This window comes from Jaculus jaculus, chromosome 15, assembly GCF_020740685.1.
Source record: "Jaculus jaculus isolate mJacJac1 chromosome 15, mJacJac1.mat.Y.cur, whole genome shotgun sequence".
Classification (NCBI taxonomy): Eukaryota; Metazoa; Chordata; class Mammalia; order Rodentia; family Dipodidae; genus Jaculus; species Jaculus jaculus.
In genome coordinates this window covers 39,695,083-39,713,617 of record NC_059116.1, presented here as the reverse complement: position 1 = coordinate 39,713,617, position 18,535 = coordinate 39,695,083, and the positions used below count along the sequence as shown (strand labels likewise).

The window sequence follows — 18,535 nt, the reverse complement described above, 5'->3', positions numbered from 1 at the left end:
TGCTACTTTGTGCATCTGGCTTACATGGGTCCTTGGAAATTGATCCTTGAACCAGGATCCTTAGTCTTCACAGGCATACACTTAACTGTTAAGCCATTTCTCCAGCCCTATTTTCAGAATTTTGAGGCATTTCCACCTTGATTTCTATAATTGTACAAGTTTGCACGCCTATCAACAGTGAATGAGAGTACTTCTCTGACACCTTTGCCAGTACTTTCTTATTTGATTTTTTTGATAATTATTATTCTGACTGGAATGAGATAAAACATCAGAGTAGTTTTACTCTCACTTTTCTGATAGCTAAGGTGTTGAATACTCTTCTTAGATGTTTATTGGCTCTTTGTATTTTGCTGAAGGCTTTGTTTGCATCTATTGAAATAATCATATGATTTCTGCTCTTAACTCTATTTATTTATGTGATTTCTTATGTTTATCTATATGTTTAACAATTACTGCATCCTTGGGATGAAACCTACTTGATCAAGTGGATGATACATTTGATATGGTAGTGGATTTAATTTTCAAGAATTTTATTCATAATTTTCACATCTAAGTTCATGAGGGATAATTTTCTTTTCTTGTGTTTCTGTCTGTTTTTGGTATTAGTATAATTTTGGCTTCATAAAGGATGTAAAGGAATATTCCCTCCTTTTTTTTAATTTTAATTTTATTTACTTCAGAGAGACAGGGAGAGAAAGAGAGAGACAGAGAGAGAGAGAGAGAGAGAGAGAGACAGACAGAGAATGGGCACATCAGAACCTCCAGCCACTGCAAACAACTCCAGGTGCATGTGCCACCTTTGTGTATCTGACTTACATGGGCAATGGGGAATTGTGCCTTGAACTGGGGTTCTTAGACTTCACAGGTAAGCACTTAAACACTAAGCTAACTCTCCAGCCCTTCCTTCATTTCTAATTGTGGGAAATAATCTGAGAAGAAGTGGTTTTAATTCTTCAATGAGTATGTGGTAGAATTCAGTGGAGAATACATCTGGGCCTGGACTTTTTTTCTTGAGAGGGTTTTAATTGCTTTTTCAATCTCATTACATGTTATACCTACATCCATGCATTTTTTCTCTTCTAAACTCAGATTAGGTAGGTGATATGAATCACGAAATTTACTTATTTTCCATTTTTTTTTGGAATACATGTTTTTGAAGTATGTTTTAACGACTCTCCCTATTTCATTAGTATTTATTGTGCTACCGTATTCATAATGTTCTCTAGTTTTCTTTTGATAAATTTGGCCATTAGTTTATTAATCTTGTTTAAATTTTAAACAATCATCTATTAGTATCAACAATTTTTCAGTTCAAAAAATGAGTTCAAAGGTTTCTGTACTTATCGTGATTAATTCTTTTTGTCTAGTATTTTGGTTTGGAATTGTTCTTATTTTTCAAAAGTATTCATGTGAATGGTTAAATTATTTATTTTTGATTTCTCTATTTTAAAACATTGGTATTTAGAAGTATCAGTTTTCCTCTCTAGACTGTCTTCATTATAGTCCAAAAGTTTTTGAAGGTCATGACTCATTGTCATTTTATTCAGGATATTTTAAAATCATTGTTTTTTTAAATCATTGATTGTTTAAATCATTGATTTTTAAATATCATTGTTTAATACTGTGTTGTTAAATCTCCAGGAGTTTGGTATATTTTGTTTTGTTTCACTTGTTGATTTCTAGTTTCATTGATTTCAGTCAGATATAATACAGGGTGTTATGTCAATTTTCCTGAACTTGTAGAGGCATGCTTTATGCCATAATGTCGGATCTGCTTTACAGAAATTTCCATGAGCTGCTGAGAAGAATGTGTATGCTATCAAGTTTGATGGAATATTCTATAAATGCCTGTTAAATCCATTTGATCTATGGTGTTCTTTATCTCCATTGTTTCTCTATGTTTTTGGCTACATGTTTGTCTCTTGACTATGTTGTGGCATTAACATGACATATTATTGTTGTGTTCATATTTATTTGTTTAATATCAAATAAATTTTGCTCTAAAATTTTGGTGCACTTGTGTTTGGCACATAAAAGTTTATGATGGTAAAAATATCTTGTATGTTTCCCTTACTAAGTATAAATTGTCAGTTTTACCTCTCTTGTTTAAAGTCTATTTTGTCAGATTGTAGAATAGTTGGACCTAATTGTTTCCCATTTTCATTTTGTTAGAATGTTTTTTGATTTTTTTTTCTCCTTCAGTTAGTGTCTATCTTTAATCATAAATGTGAATTTCTTATAGATAGAAAATAGATGAATTTAGTTTTCTGATTCAACCTGTTACCTTGCATCTTTTGATTGAGGAGCTGAGTCCAATAATGATCAGAGTTATATTTGAGAGGTATGAGTTAATCCCAGTTTAAACTGAAGGCATTTTGACTTTTGAGTTTCTTGTCTTCATATGCTTTATGTCTGCTCCAATTTTGAGCATTGATTTTTTTTTTTCTCTCCTGTAGGATTTTGTGTATGTTTGTTCTCTGCAGTATGAGGTATTCATTGCAGTTTTCTCTGTAGGGATGGTTTAGCTCTCAAAAACTTATAAAGCCAGCATTTGCCATGGAAAGACATTTTATCTTCTATAACGAGGACTAATTTTGCTAGTATAATATTTTGGATTGACATCAACGTATTTGAAAACTTGAAATAGTCAATGCCAAACTCTTTTGGCTTTTAGTTTCCATTTGCAGAATCTGATGTACTGAGATGGGTTACCTTTGTTAGCGATAATCTGTTTTTCTCTTGTAGCTCTTAGGATTCTTTCTTTGTTTTCTATGTTTAGTGTCTTAAGCATTATTTGACATGAAAGTTTTTTCTCTGTTTCTTTATATATTGTATTCTGTTTTCCTCTTGTCAGCATATGTCAATAGTAACAACACTTGTCTCTTGTAAGGTTCTTGAAGTGAATTGAAGTAACAATTATTTTCCCTTTTCATCCTCCTCTTCCTTCATTTTATTCCTGCTATCTTAGGCATGACATAATGGACTATAAGTATTTGGCATTACAATTTACATGCATGTGATCTGTAGAAAAATATTTCATTAATGAATCCTTGCTAACACTTATCCCTTGTTAGTTAACATTACATCAACATATTGAGCTTACATTTGTTTGAATGGGTTTTAATAATGTGTCTTTGAGTTGTCCATATGTACTTTATGCCCCGCATTTCTTCTGGTAACTTGGAGTTTTGGAATCTGATGTGTTTTCATCATTAATGTGTAAGTTGAGGCATGGACCTTTGCATTTTTCTACATATTTCCATTAATACTGTACTCTACTTCCAGTATACCAGAGCACATTTTTCTGGGTTGTATACATTATCTCAAAAAGTGAGAATTTATTGTTCCATTGTCAGGATTTCATACCTGAACCACTTTAACTCTTATCAATTATTCTATTCTTTCATATGTTAAGTCTGTCATGTACACAAAAGTATATGACTGTTATCATCTAGCTTTCCAATAGTGTACATGTGTAGTATGGATTTTTTATTCTTTCAGCTTAAATATCAGTTTTTTAGAGTCTCTTCATCTGTCAGCCTTTTTTGTTGTGCAGGTGTGTGTGTGTGTGTGTGTGTGTGTGTGTGTGTGTGTGTGTGTGTGATGTGTTCATATCTGTGTGGATGCATATAGTTGTCCAAGCATATGGAGGACAAAGGTCAAACTCAAACTCAGATGCCATCCAATTTATTGAAACAGAGCCTCTAATTGGTCTGGATCTCACCAATTAGGCTAGAATGAGAAGTCAGAAAACCCCTGAGCTGTCTGCTTCTGTCTTCATAGTACTCTGATTACAGGCCAAAAACAAACAAACAAAAAAATCATTATCTATTTGTCATCAAACAATGACATGATGTCTTGTGTTTTACTATGCTTTACATAGAGGTTTTTACTTTCAATGTATTAATCTAAGGAATATCTGGGGCTTTGAGTATGGATATTTTTCCTGTTTATGGTACATTTTTTTTTTCCTGAAAGCACTGCAGTTGACATAAAATTAAATATGATTTCCTACTCCTCTTGGTCAATCAGTGAAACACAAATTTACTTGTGGTAATTGGAATATAAATCAATAGTAAATTATTACAGGTTAGCTTTCTTTACTCTTGGCCATCAGCCACTGGATAGTCCAGTTTTCTAATTGATGGCATCCAATCACATTTTTCATGGCATTTCTTTTTTTGTTCATACTCAATGTATGATTAAATTTATAGTTCATGGAAGAACTTTCATTTAAAATGCACTATATTGCACTTGCATTAACAAGGAAAAGTGGAGTCACCAGGCTCTGAAACTCCATTCATATATGTATCAATATGTAAGAGGAGGGAACAGAATGTGGTGGACAACACTTTTCTCTGATAGGCACATTAGTGAACTAGAAGGCTCTAAAATGCTGTTTGGGATTGGAATGTCTAAGAAAGCACGCCCAAAATTCTCTCCCTTAACCACCTTTGCATATTATTCTTATGCAGTAGCACAACATTGATGCATTTGTGTAGGGAAAAGTAAGAAAATTAATTCAGTCAAAGAATATATAATAAAATTGCCTGGATAGTTCATGCTATTATAATTTTATAAAATAGGAAATAGATTTTGGGACAGTAAATAGCCCAGTTGGTAAGGTGCTGGCCTTGTATTCATGAAAACAAGAATTCAGTCTCCTATATCCACATAACATTTATTTTGAATGGGAACTAGAATTAAAATCCACTAGTATAAAAATGTTAAGCTTATTACATAGCAAGCAGATTAGTATACAACTACACATATTCTTGAGTCTATTTACTAGGCAAACTATGAGGTGTGATTATTTTTACATTCCAAATATTTTTTTTAAATTTTTTGTTTGTTTATTTTTACTTATTTATTTGAGAGCGATAGACAGAGAGAGAAAGAGGCAGATATATGTATAGAGAGAATGGGCGCGCCAGGGCCTCCAGCCACTGCAAACGAACTCCAGACGCATGCGCCCCCTTATGCATCTGTCTAACGTGGGTCCTGGGGAACTGAGCCTTGAACCGGGGTTCTTAAGCTTCACAGGCAAGCGCTTAACCACTAAGCCATCTCTCCAACATTCCAAATCTTCCGCTAAAATAAATGTATATACTTTCACTTATTTGAAGATAATGAATGGAAAAGTTATTATTTCTTATATAACAACAAATATCACATAGAAGTTGTATACAAATGTTGAAATATTCAATCACTTGTCAAAGCATTCTTTCAAGTACAGACAGTTTCTTCCAGAAATAGATCTTTGAAGACTGGATGACCACTTGAACAAGACTGAAAAGAGATATATATCTCCTGAACCAAACAGAAATCAAATCAATCATGTGTATTTGAAAGGCTAAAGAAATCCTTGAATTTATGTAGCTACCAGGTAAAATCATTGAGAACATATTACATATTGGCCTGTCCAATATTGCTGGATATAAATTTAAAGCAAAATTGACATGTGAATACTTGAAGTAGAAACTCCTGCACAGCAATATAAACATTGAATAGAGTAAAGAGACAGAGGATGGGGAAAGCTTTTTTCTTTTTTTCTCCTTAACCATCTTGTGGAGGGAGAAAGGTGGAGATAAAACAATCAACCATTTTCCACAAAAGAGACAATCAAATCAATAAGTGAATAATCAAAGGAGCTGACACATTTCAAAGGAAATACAATAATATGCTAATAAAAATAATCAAGGAGTTGTACAAGTGGCTCAGTGGTAAAAGCATCTGCCTACAAAGCCAAAGACCCTGCTTCTGTTCCCCAGTACCCACGTGTCTGGAGTTCTCTTGTAGTGGTGGAAGACCTGGCACACCCATTCTCTATCCAACTTCTCTCTTTTTCTCTGCCTCTTTCTCATTGTCTTTCTCTCTCTCTCAAATATATACATATAAATAAAAAAAGAGTAAAGTGTGTGTAGTCCGGAAAATGAAAAGCAAAGCAGAATTAAGAAGGAGAAGTCATGAATATGTACTGTCATATTCATTGCAAATATATGCACAAAGTCTCAATGAATCACAATACTATAAAAATAAATTAGTCACCTAACGTAGTTATTATGCAAAAAGAAGCATATGAATGAATAAAATTATTTCCATGACTGATGGCATATTTATATATATGGAATATTTATAGTAAAAATGTCCTGTGATTACATTGAAGGTATAGGAAGTTGAGTATGAACACCAGAAAAGTTTGAATTATGAATGATAGTCCACCCTACTTTATATAAAAATATATCACCAGGGCTGGAGAGATGGCTTAGTGGTTAAGCGCTTGCCTGTGAAGCCTAAGGACCCCAGTTTGAGGCTCGGTTCCCCAGGTCCCACGTTAGCCAGATGCACAAGAGGGCGCAAGCGTCTGGAGTTCGTTTGCAGAGGCTGGAATCCCTGGTGTGCCCATATTCTCTCTCTCCCTCTATCTGTCTTTCTCTCTGTCTCTGTCGCTCTTAAATAAATAAATTAAAATTTAAAAAAACTAAAAAATATCACCAATCATATCATAGTGATAGTTTGTTAAGAACAACTGTAGACCATTGCTTAATTTTAATTTTTCATTAGGAATATTAAGAATACATATAGTTTTATAAATATTACTTATTTTGTTGCAATTGCAGAAGTTCCAAGTGGAGCGAGAGAGAAAGAGTGACAGCTCTACACACACACACACACACACACACACACACACACACACACACACACACACAGAGATAGAATGAGAGAGAATGACTGTGCCAGGTCCTCTGGCTACTGCAAACAAATTCCACGTGCATGTGCTTCTTTGTGCACATGACTTTAAATGGGTACAGGGGAATTCAACTCGGGCTGGCAGACTTTGCAAGAAAGCACCATCACTCACTGAGCCAACTCCCCAGTCATAGATACTTGGACATAATCACCTCTCTTTATATTCTCTTTCTCCCTTCAACTGATCCTTTTTTACATTTAAACTAACCACTCTTCTATTTCCATGTCTTTGTGTGTATTTGTGTATGTGACACTTGAGTTTTACTAGAGTTGCTTACATGAGCACACATGTGGGTTAATATAGGAGCATGGGCAAGTTACCAGTGGGTATATCAGTGAAGAAGTATCACCCTTTGTGTACTCAATACACACATATCTCAAGTAACATTTTTTAAAATAAAAAAATTCAAAATTTAAAAAGTTATTTGAGTGTCTGGAGTGATGGCTCAGTGAATAAAGCACTCACTGCTGAAGCTCAGGCTCTGGTCCCCAGGCCCTATGTTGTAAGCCAGAAGCTGTGGCAGGTTTCTGTAGTTCCACCACACTGAGGCTGATGCAATATATGAGACAGAGACAAGAGAATATTTTGGAAGGTGAAGGCAAATAGGGCACAAAAAGCATTAGCATGAGCAAATATGCAATCACACATGCACAAATAATAATGAAAATTTAATCAAAATTCTAAAGTGTAATTTCACAAACAAGTTAGAAATATAAAGCAAAAATAAGTGAGAAGCAAAGCAATCAACAATCAGCATTTCTCAGCTTTTCAGGAAAAGATTAAATTTAGATACGGAAATTGTTAGAATTCATTTGTAGTTTTTCTGAAGCAAACATATTAATATGATATACATCAATGTGCACACCTAAAATTTCATGAATTTAAGCTTTTATCTGCTAAAACACAATACTTGAGATAATCACCTTAAAAAGAAGAAAGGTTTTATTGGCCTTAGAGGCTTGGAGATTTCAATCCACAATTTGGGGTTTTGGTTTCTAGTGCTTTTGTGAATGTAGAAGACCAGAGGATCATAGGGAAGTAGTGTAACAAAACACTCATGTCACTTTAGGGATGTAAAGAAGAAAATGATGGAAACATTGAGATTCCACAATGTATGTTGGGAGGTCACAGCCTAAATGTGAAATTTCCCCAGTGCATCACTTCAGTATCTCACAAGCTTCCAGCATGTGACATAGTATCCAATGACTCATCACACAGGCTCTTAGAATATGACACTGTTAAACTATAGCCTTGCTTTAATGTTCACAAATTATAACAAATAAGCTACAATGTTCATTCACCAAACAACTATTATAAAAAGTATAATAAAGTATTATTGAAGCTACCATGAGAGAAATTCATTTTGCTTTGCTAGTAAAATTCTCATGTGGAAATTCATCAAATGAACGGGAACATAAAACATAATTTCTTGAATTGCATATAAATTTCCCATTAAATATACAAATGAAATAACTAGGTATAACTAATCATTGTTCATATAACTGATTGCCTTTAAAATCACATCACTGTGTTGGTTAAAGATGTAACAAATGAAGCCTAGAGATGCAATGGCAGAAATATATGCAAACCATTTCTATATCTGACCTGGGAGAAAATACCTGTTGAGTGGATATGTGGAAGTATAAACAAAAGGAAGAGTGGACCTTGTAACCATTGAAGACAGGAGCAAATAACATGTGACTGAGTCTGAGATAGTTTGTATCACAGACCCAAACCTAAAAAAATATTGAAAGACAGCATGTAAAATATTTTAGGAAAAAAAAAAAACCAGCAAATCTGGTTCTTAAATAGATCAATGATTATCCTAAATTCTCCCATAAAATTCTCAAAATAGTGTTTTATGTAAAGCAAAGTTTACAATATTGGATCATGATATTTATAATGAAAATAGAGATAAAAATGGTAAAATTCATCTGTTTTCACAGAATATCCACAAATACTTAGATGTCAGGAGAAGGAAGCACAATACAAAAGGTTTCATTGTACCAGATTTCACACTATAGATTTCATACTACAGAGCCATGATAAGAAAAATGTGGCAGTCTCACAAAAATAGACAAGGATACAATGTGATTTAAAGGAAGTGTCACAATATGAACCAGGCTCTTACATCCAATCAAATTGTACATAGGTCACCAAAATGTATATTGGAGAAAAGTTTTAGTTCTAATGAATATAGGGAAAAAGAATATTCACATGGTGAGGAATGGAGTAATGCCACCAGACCACATTTCATACAAAAATTAACTCAAAAAGAATAAGGCACCTTGACATGAGGCAAGGGATTCTTGCTAGGATAAAACCATGGAAATTACTTCAACATATAGGTGTAGATTTGGGACTTCTGGGAAACTATTCCAAGAATTCCAGGAATCTAGCAAGGTTTGATAAATGAGATTACATGAAAAATACAACCTTTCACACAGCACAGGAAACAAACCACACAAAGTGCCCTACTAAGAACAATTTACAGCAATTCATGGAGAAGAATTCATACAGAGAATATATTAAAATGCAACAATAAAACAGAAATGTATGAGTGAACCAAACAATAAATGGGTACATTGACCAGTCAGTCAGGATAGGAGAAGAGGTACACATGACCTGTAATTACAGAGCAAATGAATATAATACTTAATCATTAGGATAATATTTAACTAATGTCCACTTAACTCCATCTAAAACAGTTAAGTAACCATGACACACACAAGCAAAGTACAAGAAAGTCTGGTGAGGACCCAGGAGGAATCCCTGACTTTTCCTGCTGGGAATGTAAGCCTCTGTCAATATCAGTATCATCAATGATCCACCAAAATTTTTCTGATGGTGATACAAAGTTCTGTAAATGGTTATGCACAATGCACTATAAACTCCTACAGTATCCAGGTCTACCTTCCTGTGCACATGCCTGAAGGGATATAAGTCAACCCAGTATAGAGTCACCTGGTATCCAATTCCTGTCAGCACTTTGCCCAGCAGCCGTATTATGGAATCATAGTAACTGCTCACCCACAGACAAGCAGATGTGGAATGTGGGCACATGTACAAAATGAAGCTCAGCTCATTCAGCATGAAGAACACAATGATGGTATTCACTCTAAAATGAGTAGATTTGGAAATTATTATACTATGCAAAGTGCTGCAGCTAAGTTCACATTGCTGACACAAAACACCCAACCAAAGCCAGCTTGTGGGAGTAAATGGTTTATTTTGGCATAGCAACTAGAGGGTAAACGCTGTCATTACAGGAAACACTGTGGTCTGTGCAAAGGCTGGATATCACTTCCTGGCCAGCATCAGGAAGATAACAGCAACAAGAAAGTATGCCAAAATTACACAGGTAAGCCAGTGCTAACAAACCATCAAGGTTCACTCCCAGTAATACTCCTCCTTCAGTTACACTCCACCCCAAATTTCCATCAGCCAGGGCTCAACCTTGCAGAATACATGACTTTATGGGGGACAACTAATTCAAATCACCACATTCCACCCTGGCCCCCATAAATTTCTAACCATGTTTGTAAAATGCAATGCATTCAGTTGAACTTTAAAAGTCCCCATAGTTTTATCGATCCTAACATTGTACAAACATCCCTGTAGTGCAAGGGCTCTTAATGGTTAGCTGTAAAAATAAAAATAAAAATAAAATAATGGCACAGAGTAAACATTAAAATTGTAAATGATGACATAGAAAAGTAAAGAAACATTGAACAAATACAAGATTTAAAAGAAATGGGCAAACAAATTCTGTATCTCCATGTCCAACAACACTAACAAGTGAAAATTGCCTGAGGTTTCCACTTTTGCCCCTCCAGATGGTCTGCTTACACACTGGGAAAAACTTTATCCCAAACCAGCAGTTCTCTTTAGCAGCCATCTCTTAGATCTGGTAACTCCATTTGGTCTCTAGTGCAGCCGAAGGTTCATCATCATGAATCCACTGGACCTCCATGCAGGCACTTCCAATAGTTCTTCCTCACATTACTCATGGCCATTCCCCACCCCTCAAGAAAACGCACCCAAAACCAGGTTGCAAATCCAAAGATCCTTTCTATCAATTGTTAATACTGCATAAGAAAGTACTAGACAGGCTGCCAATTTTGTTAATCCAGGAGATAATAAAGCCAGATTTAGGGGCAGGACACTCTTTCAGCATTCAGGCCTTTTACTTTTAATAGAGTCAGCATTTTTCTTGCTGTCCCAATGGAGAACAGCTGGACTAGTGTCAATTCTTATGATGTCTCAAACATTTGCAGCTGAACTAAGCTTTTCTCTTTGGCCCTAAGCTTTTATCTCTTTCTGTGCCATATCCATCTACTCAGACCAGTCCATTTCCATGCAACACAACCTTGAATAAATTCTCAGGGTATAGTCAATGAGAACATAGCAAGTATGTCACACATACTGTTTTTTGTTTGTTTGTTTGATTGATTTTGGTTTTGGTTTTGCAAAGTAGGGTATCACTCTAACCCAGGCTGACCTGGAATTCACTATGTAGTCTTAGGGTGGTCTTGAACTCACAACGATCCTCCTACCTCTGCCTAACAGTGCAATGCATAACCCAGTATCTACAAAGTTTCTCCTCCCTTCATGAGCCAATCCTTGTACTCCACAGTTCTCACTGCCTTCAGTTCTTTCATCTCTGAAAGTAATTGTCCATGAAACTGCATTCAACACTGCAAGGTATCTCTTAGATTAACGTTTCAACTCCTTCCAAGTTCTTTCCATAAATGAGCCCCAAATATGATACAGTGTATATGAATGCAAATAATGTAATGTAGTATTTAATAGGTGACACAATATAATCAAGCCAGGCACTTGGAGCAGAAGAAAAGTCCACTAGGGTTTTATGACAAAATCTAATGAAAGACATTATTGAGGTCTGGAGGGATGGCTTAACAGTTAAGGAGTTTGCCTGCAAAGCCGAAGGACCCAAGTTCGATTATGCAGGTCACACATTAGCCATATGCACAAAGTGGCACATGCATCTGGAGTTCATTTGGAATGGCTGAAGGTCATGGTGTGTTCTTATCTCAATGTCTCTCTACCTTTTTCCCAAAAAGATAACATAGGAGAGAAGCGGCTTTACATTCATGATGTATCTTACAGCTTATTATCTCCACCTCAAAATATAATGTGAACATAGTCAAAATGAATACACTATTAGAACATTAGATAATATCTTAAATTTACACAATTTACATTTATCTATCTATCTATCTATCTATCTATCTATCTATCTATCTATCTATCTATCCAGCCATCTACCTACTATCTATCTATCTATTTATCTACATCTTTATATGTATGTAAGATAATATTTTATCAAAATACATAAACATGTTGATAAAATTGAACATCCATTTGTCATGGGATATTAGTATTATGGGAGGACATTTTGTCAACATTTTTTCCTAAAACTAAAAACAATTAAAAATAAGTATATAAGAGATCATAGATATGAAAGGTAGGTGACCTTCAGTATCATCTAAGTCTAAGAGTAAAGACTGGGTAATAGCTAAGTCAAAGAAGTCAGAAGTGAGATGGGTCAGAACAGTGGGAGGAGCATAGCTATCCAAAATCATGTACATGTATGAACCAAGAATAATAATATGTGTATGTAAGCTAATTCGAGTGTAGTAAGAGTTAAGCTACATGGTAGACATGCTAGTTAGACTTATGTTATATTTGTGAAGTCAACTTATTTGAGGTAACCCAGGCCAAGAAAGCCAATTGTCACATGTTCTCTCTCATATGTGGATCCTCATATGTGGAATAAAACTCAGTAACAGAGGTCAGTTGGCTGGAAAGGGGATATAAAAGGAATAAACTGGGAGGACTTTATAAGATGCTATAGTATAAATGTAAGCAGAACAGTCTAATGAGGGGGGAAATGCCTAAGTGAGGTCAGTGGAAGAGATTGAGTGAAGGAAGGGAGAAGGGAGGGCTGATCCAAATCTAAGAGGTTATAAATAAGTCATATGGAAATGTACATTTTTGAACAATGGGACACTCAGAAGCCATAGATTGTTACTAGAAAATTTTCGATGCTAGTGATGGGATACCTTCCAGTGAGGTATTGGCCAGGGAGGTCCCTGATGCCCCCAAAACATTACAGGCCATTGCCTAGGCCCTTGGTTTCCCACCAGGAATAGATGGTCAGACCCTATTGCTGAAGACTGCTGCAATGTCACTGAGAAGCCCTGCTGGAGCTGAACTGAAAGCCTCCTCCGTGTAGACCAGCTGACAGAAAGGTAGAAAAAGTCATGCTTCATGCAGTTCAATGAGAGAGAGAGAAATCACCAATGAAGATACTCAATAGTGGACACTGCATGCCTTAAAGTTGGTGAGCCAGGCAAATGATCCAATGAGTTCAATAGTGGCATGTCTGTTATAGGAGCAACAAGCTACTCTAATTGGTCTGGAGACCTGCTCCATGGGAAGTAATGCATCGCTGACACTGAAAACCTACACAGGGGTAGTCATGAGCCCTAGGGGTGTGGTGTCTGGCTAAATGTGTTCACTGTGTTCACCAAACTGCCTTGTAAGCACTTCTATTTATGTTCTTACCCATATATTAATGCTACTCTCACTTTTTGTTAGAAAATCTTCTCTTTTTAGATGCAATTACCTTGGGATAACTCAGAAGACACCATGGTGCTGAGAAGTAATGGAGGAGTGCTCAGTGCTGAAATATCTCTATCATACCTTCCAAGGCTCTGGGTCCATTTCAGAAGAGGTGACAGAAAGAATGTAAAAGTCAAAGGAAGGGTAGGAATCCTTACAATGCACTCCTCCAGATACAAAATGGCTTGGATACACATGATCTCACAGTGCTGACACTACCTACAGAAGTCCTTCACAACAGGTGGACAAGATGATGATCTTAATATAAAAGACAGACTGGTTGACAGAAAAATGTGTATGATGGAGAGTGGAGCGTTAAAGGGGAAAGTGAGCAGAGGGAGGGAGTTACCATGGGTTATTTTCTACACTTATGGAAGTTGTCAATAAAAATTAAATTAAATTAAAATAGAACAGAGGGGCTGGAAGTCCCCAGATGGTCAGCTCATCTAGTGCCAGAAGATGCTACATAAGCTACTGGGGGAAAATGGCCAACAAGGACTCCAGGTCTACTCAGCAGCAAACTACATGACGTGATGCTCACCCAAGTACAATAGTGGCACACAGCATCATGGTTTACCAACTCCTCTTGTATTGGCTAACAGATCTGCTAACTGGAACTGAAACCTTAACTGGAACTGGAAAACAAGTCAGAATCAGATGTAAATAACAAGTTTGTTCTCCAATTTCAAGCTCCAACCAATCTTGGGCTACAAGAGGGCTTACACACCTATCAAATTCTTTCTAAACTAATAATGGTTATCCTATTTATCCAGTGCTGACTTAACTGTCCATTGGAAAGTCTGCTTCTCTTTCTCAGATGGATGCAGAATCTGAGGATAGAGTCAGCCCAGGGCACGTCATCAGGGCCCCAGCTTAAACCATAGAGTAATTGGGGAGATAAGCAAGAATGCTGCTTCTTGGTGAACCTGGTATCAGCACAAGGGTGAAGGAGATAGACAAAGATAACAATCAACTTCTACCAAACCAGAGATCCAGAGACACAGAGGCTCCAAAGATCTCATCACTGAAGTAGACCTAAAAAAAAAAAAAAACCAACATCATCCAGGGGAATTCAAGGAAGAGGGGGCAGAAAGATTGTTGGATCCACAAGTTGGGACATTGTACACAGCAACATTGCTTCTTCCCCATAACTGATTGCTACCCCCACAATTCATGACCCACAATACCCATGGGGAAAACTGGCATCCCCAAATAGGAGGGGCCCTTTGGAGGGGCACAGGCATGACAGGAAGTATGGTAACAAGATGTGCTATTTACACACTGAATATGTACTTAGCTAATAAAAAATTAAAATTAATAGTAAAAAAGAGAAAGTTAAAATTAGTATATTTTGAAATAGACAAGTTTTGCTAAATTTGTTCATTAGGTAAAAGCTTGCTTCTTTCTTTTATGAAATAAGATCAAGAGATAAAAATTATTGAGAAAATTTACTACATGACAAGGAACAGAGGCATATATACCATATTACATAAGTGAGTTCTCTGTACAAATAAGAACTACAAATTGACAGATCCAATAGAACATGATGAAGGCAGATGTCACCTAACAGAGCTCTACTGCATTTGAAATGACATAGTCTAAGCAGGAGGAGGCCTAATGTCTTTGAGATGAACAATGTAAACTACAATGTATTGAGCATTTATTGTAAGCCAGGACCTTTATCTGTGTTAGCACATTTCAACCTTGTAGCAACCATAAGTACCACTTTTCTTACTTAAGAGATGAAGAAACAGAGAGAAAGCTTTTCTTAAATATTTTATATTTAAAGCATCCTTACCCTTTGGAATTTTCATTTTTCTGGGAGAACTTTATTATATGAACAAATTGTAAATTGGGCCCCAAATTATCATCACAGTTGTAACCTGTCCTATGTAAGATAGCACAAACATTATTAACAGCTATAAAATTACATTCGGGAAAAATGATCATGCATCTTAGCCCTGTCTGATTGGTGAAATGTAGGCTAGCTGGAGCCTAGAGTATCCACTGAACATCTTATGTACTACTTTTCTTATGAATCGATAAAAATCTCATTCACAAAAAAGGAGAGGGGATGGAGAGATGGCTGAGCAGTTAAAGTCCTTGCCAACAAAACCAAAGGACCCAGATTCAATTCTTAGGACCTATGTATGCCAGATGCACAAGGTGACACATGCATCTGGAATTCATTTACAGTGGCTGAAAGCGCTGTTGTATTTATTTTCTATCTCTCCCTCCCCCTCTTTCTAAATCTCTCTCAAATAAATAAAATATATAAATATTTTTTAAAAAGGAAACATTACATTATGACCTAAATAATATGAATAAGCCCTGCAACAATACGTTGATTTAAATTAAAGAAAAAAATGGTCTAGACACCTTTCTAAAAGCAAACACTTTTGTCTCACACAAGGTGGGGGTGTGAGTAGCTACATCCTAGTACACTATGAAGCTAACTGCACAGTAAGGCCTGTTGCAGTCAGGTTCGCATCACAGGCAGAAATCACCTGACCAAGAGCAGCTTTGGGGAATAAAGGGCTTATTTTGGCTTTCCGACTTGAGGGGATGTCCCATGAGAGCAGGGAAAAGGATGGGATGAGAACAGGTTAGATATCTCACCCTAGCTAACATAAAGTGGACAACAGGAACAGGAGACTATGCCAAACACAGGCAAGGGGAACCTGGTTAAATGCCCATCAGTCTGTCCCCAAAAGTACACTGCCTCCAAGAAGTGCTGATTCCCAAAGCTCCATCATGTGGTAACTTTGCAATCAGAACACCTATGGTTTTTGGAGGACACATGAATCCAACCACTCCAGTGCCCTACACTTGACATGATCAGAAGCTATGAACAGGGACATACATAGATGGACCTGTGAGATCTCCTCTTGTCATCAGTGAACATGGTTACAGGATCCATGTTTGAAATCCCATAAAATCAGAACAGGGTAATATTTCCACCATTATGATATCTACTTATTTCTGGAATACTTGACAATTAGAAGTGCAATGAAATAGCAAGAGGGAGAACAAGAAAGGAGTTTTATTCACTTTCTAAGAACATGGAGCATGTGAGGTGCTGTGTGACCCACAGAGATGGGCAAGAGGCAAACAGGCATAACCGGCAATGCACTTACCAAGGAATTCTCAAAAGATGTAATTAATGCAGGAAAATGCTTTCCTTGGTTTAGTGTTCCTCTTATTCCTTATGAATTTAGGATGACTGAAACAAGCCTTGGGAGCCCTAGAATCCAGTGCTGAGAGGATGTGTCACCTGAATGTTAAAAGCCAGTATAATTGTAATTATATTCTTTCAGTCATAGTCAACATGCCCAGGGCACATGACTGGAAGAAGCAGTCACTGAGGCACGTTGGTCTCTAAGATGAAAGTGAGAGCAGGAGAGGATTTGGAGGCACCCCAGTCTCACTGCTAATGAACACAGAAAATATCTCTACCCAACATCCAGCATTATAAGGCAGTTGGGTCAAACTGAAATTACTCTGCTGTATTCAAAATCAAGATATGCACTCTGTTCAAATTCTAGAGATTTCCCTGATTTCGTTTACCACTAGAACCCTCACTTAGAATTTTGTTTTCATATCCCATTGTTAAATTTAGCTATGAATTTCTCTGACAATCTACCTAATATAGATGTCTGATCACTTGATATCCCTGTGTTCCAAATTCAACTAAATCAAGAAAGGATTGTTTGATCACCCATACCATCTTTCTCTAGAAATCCGCATTATACCAGAACCTCTCCTTATGCCTCTGTTAACTCTAACTAATTATTTTCAGACATGGGAATCTGAAATCTGCTCCTTTTCTCTCAATTTGCAATTGCCAATCATATATCCAGTACAGAGCACAATCTTTTTTTTTTTTAAATAGTAGAATTGTCTATAGCAGATATATCCCAGCTTAAACATAGTATTATTAGCAATGCTATTAAGTGTAAACAATGAGAATACTTATGCCAATGACAAGAGAATGGAGGCAAAAACATCCACTACTGAAAGGTCAGATTCTGCACCCCTGACATCACAAAACACTGCATCACCATCAGCATCACTGTGTGCACATTGGTCACAGTTTGAAAATACTTTTTATAAAATTACTGGAAAAGAAGGGAATATATAGTAAGAAAACCTAGAAATATAGAGGAGTAGACAAAATGCTGTATCAAACAATGTAAGATACAGACCTATTTCATAATTGCAAAGGTAACCTGTAGTGAAAAATACACCCCTGCTTGCAAATGTTAGTGGCCAGCACTGGAAGCCACTGCTGCTTTAGGATTTTTGACCAGGACAGCATTCAGTGCCTTCACTGACATCCCATTTATACCAGAAGGGCAAACACAGATTCACAATTGACTAAGTGCCAGCTTCTTTCATTAATTAGAATGTTTAGCAAATACCTGAAATTCATAAAATTCAAATTGGTGGCCATGCATATGTCACAGTGATGCACAATAACCTCACAGAGCATGAACTCCCTCAGTGGGTGGCGGTCTTGTACCTGTGTTTAATGTCAGATCCATAGGTCACAGAGCACACATGTCGTTACGTGATGCTGCCACATCATTCTAATGAGTCAATAAGTATTTACATGAGTGGTTTTCCCTGTCAAGTGTGGCACAGAGGTAAGTGACCCTTCTGAGGCCTTAGGAACTAATGCCAGTGAAGAAACACTGGAGACACAAAGGGACACCTGGCTGAAGCAGCTCATCCCTGAACACAGTCACTGAAACTATTTCTGAGAAGTTCACTGAGCACATGCCTTGGGGTTAGCAACAGAAGGAAACCTGTGAGGAAGCCAGGCAGAGAGGACTGTTTATTTCCACTCCTACCATTTTAGGTGAGGTGTGGAAAGAAACACAAAACACTGTGGCTCATTACAAGACCAAAATAATTTTTGGTCACATTATATGGATGTCATTTGAGGTAATATGACAGAAGACCTACAGTGTTAGCTAATCAGCCACATACAATTTATGCATCAACAGGTGATGATAACATACAGAAAATGAAGCAACTACAGGACACTTACTTTTCATTAAGAAGGTACATGAAAAATCCTTCTGGTATATGCTCTTTCTGTAAATAAATATCAAAAATGCAGTCATCCTGCAT

At 36.5% G+C, this 18,535-nt stretch overlaps 1 protein-coding gene across 1 annotated transcript in view; it reads right to left on the bottom strand.

The window, feature by feature from the left end:
- LOC123455057 (vomeronasal type-2 receptor 116-like) overlaps window positions 1-18,535 on the bottom strand; it is a gene marked incomplete at its 3' end in the record, with an annotated part of 32,112 nt that extends 13,577 nt beyond the window's left edge. Inside the window, exons 1-2 of the mRNA XM_045134743.1 lie at window positions 18,453-18,535; window positions 15,198-15,287 (exon numbers count right to left, since the gene is read on the bottom strand). Coding sequence (XP_044990678.1) covers window positions 15,198-15,287; window positions 18,453-18,535 — 173 coding nt within the window. The remainder of the gene's footprint in view (window positions 1-15,197; window positions 15,288-18,452) is intronic.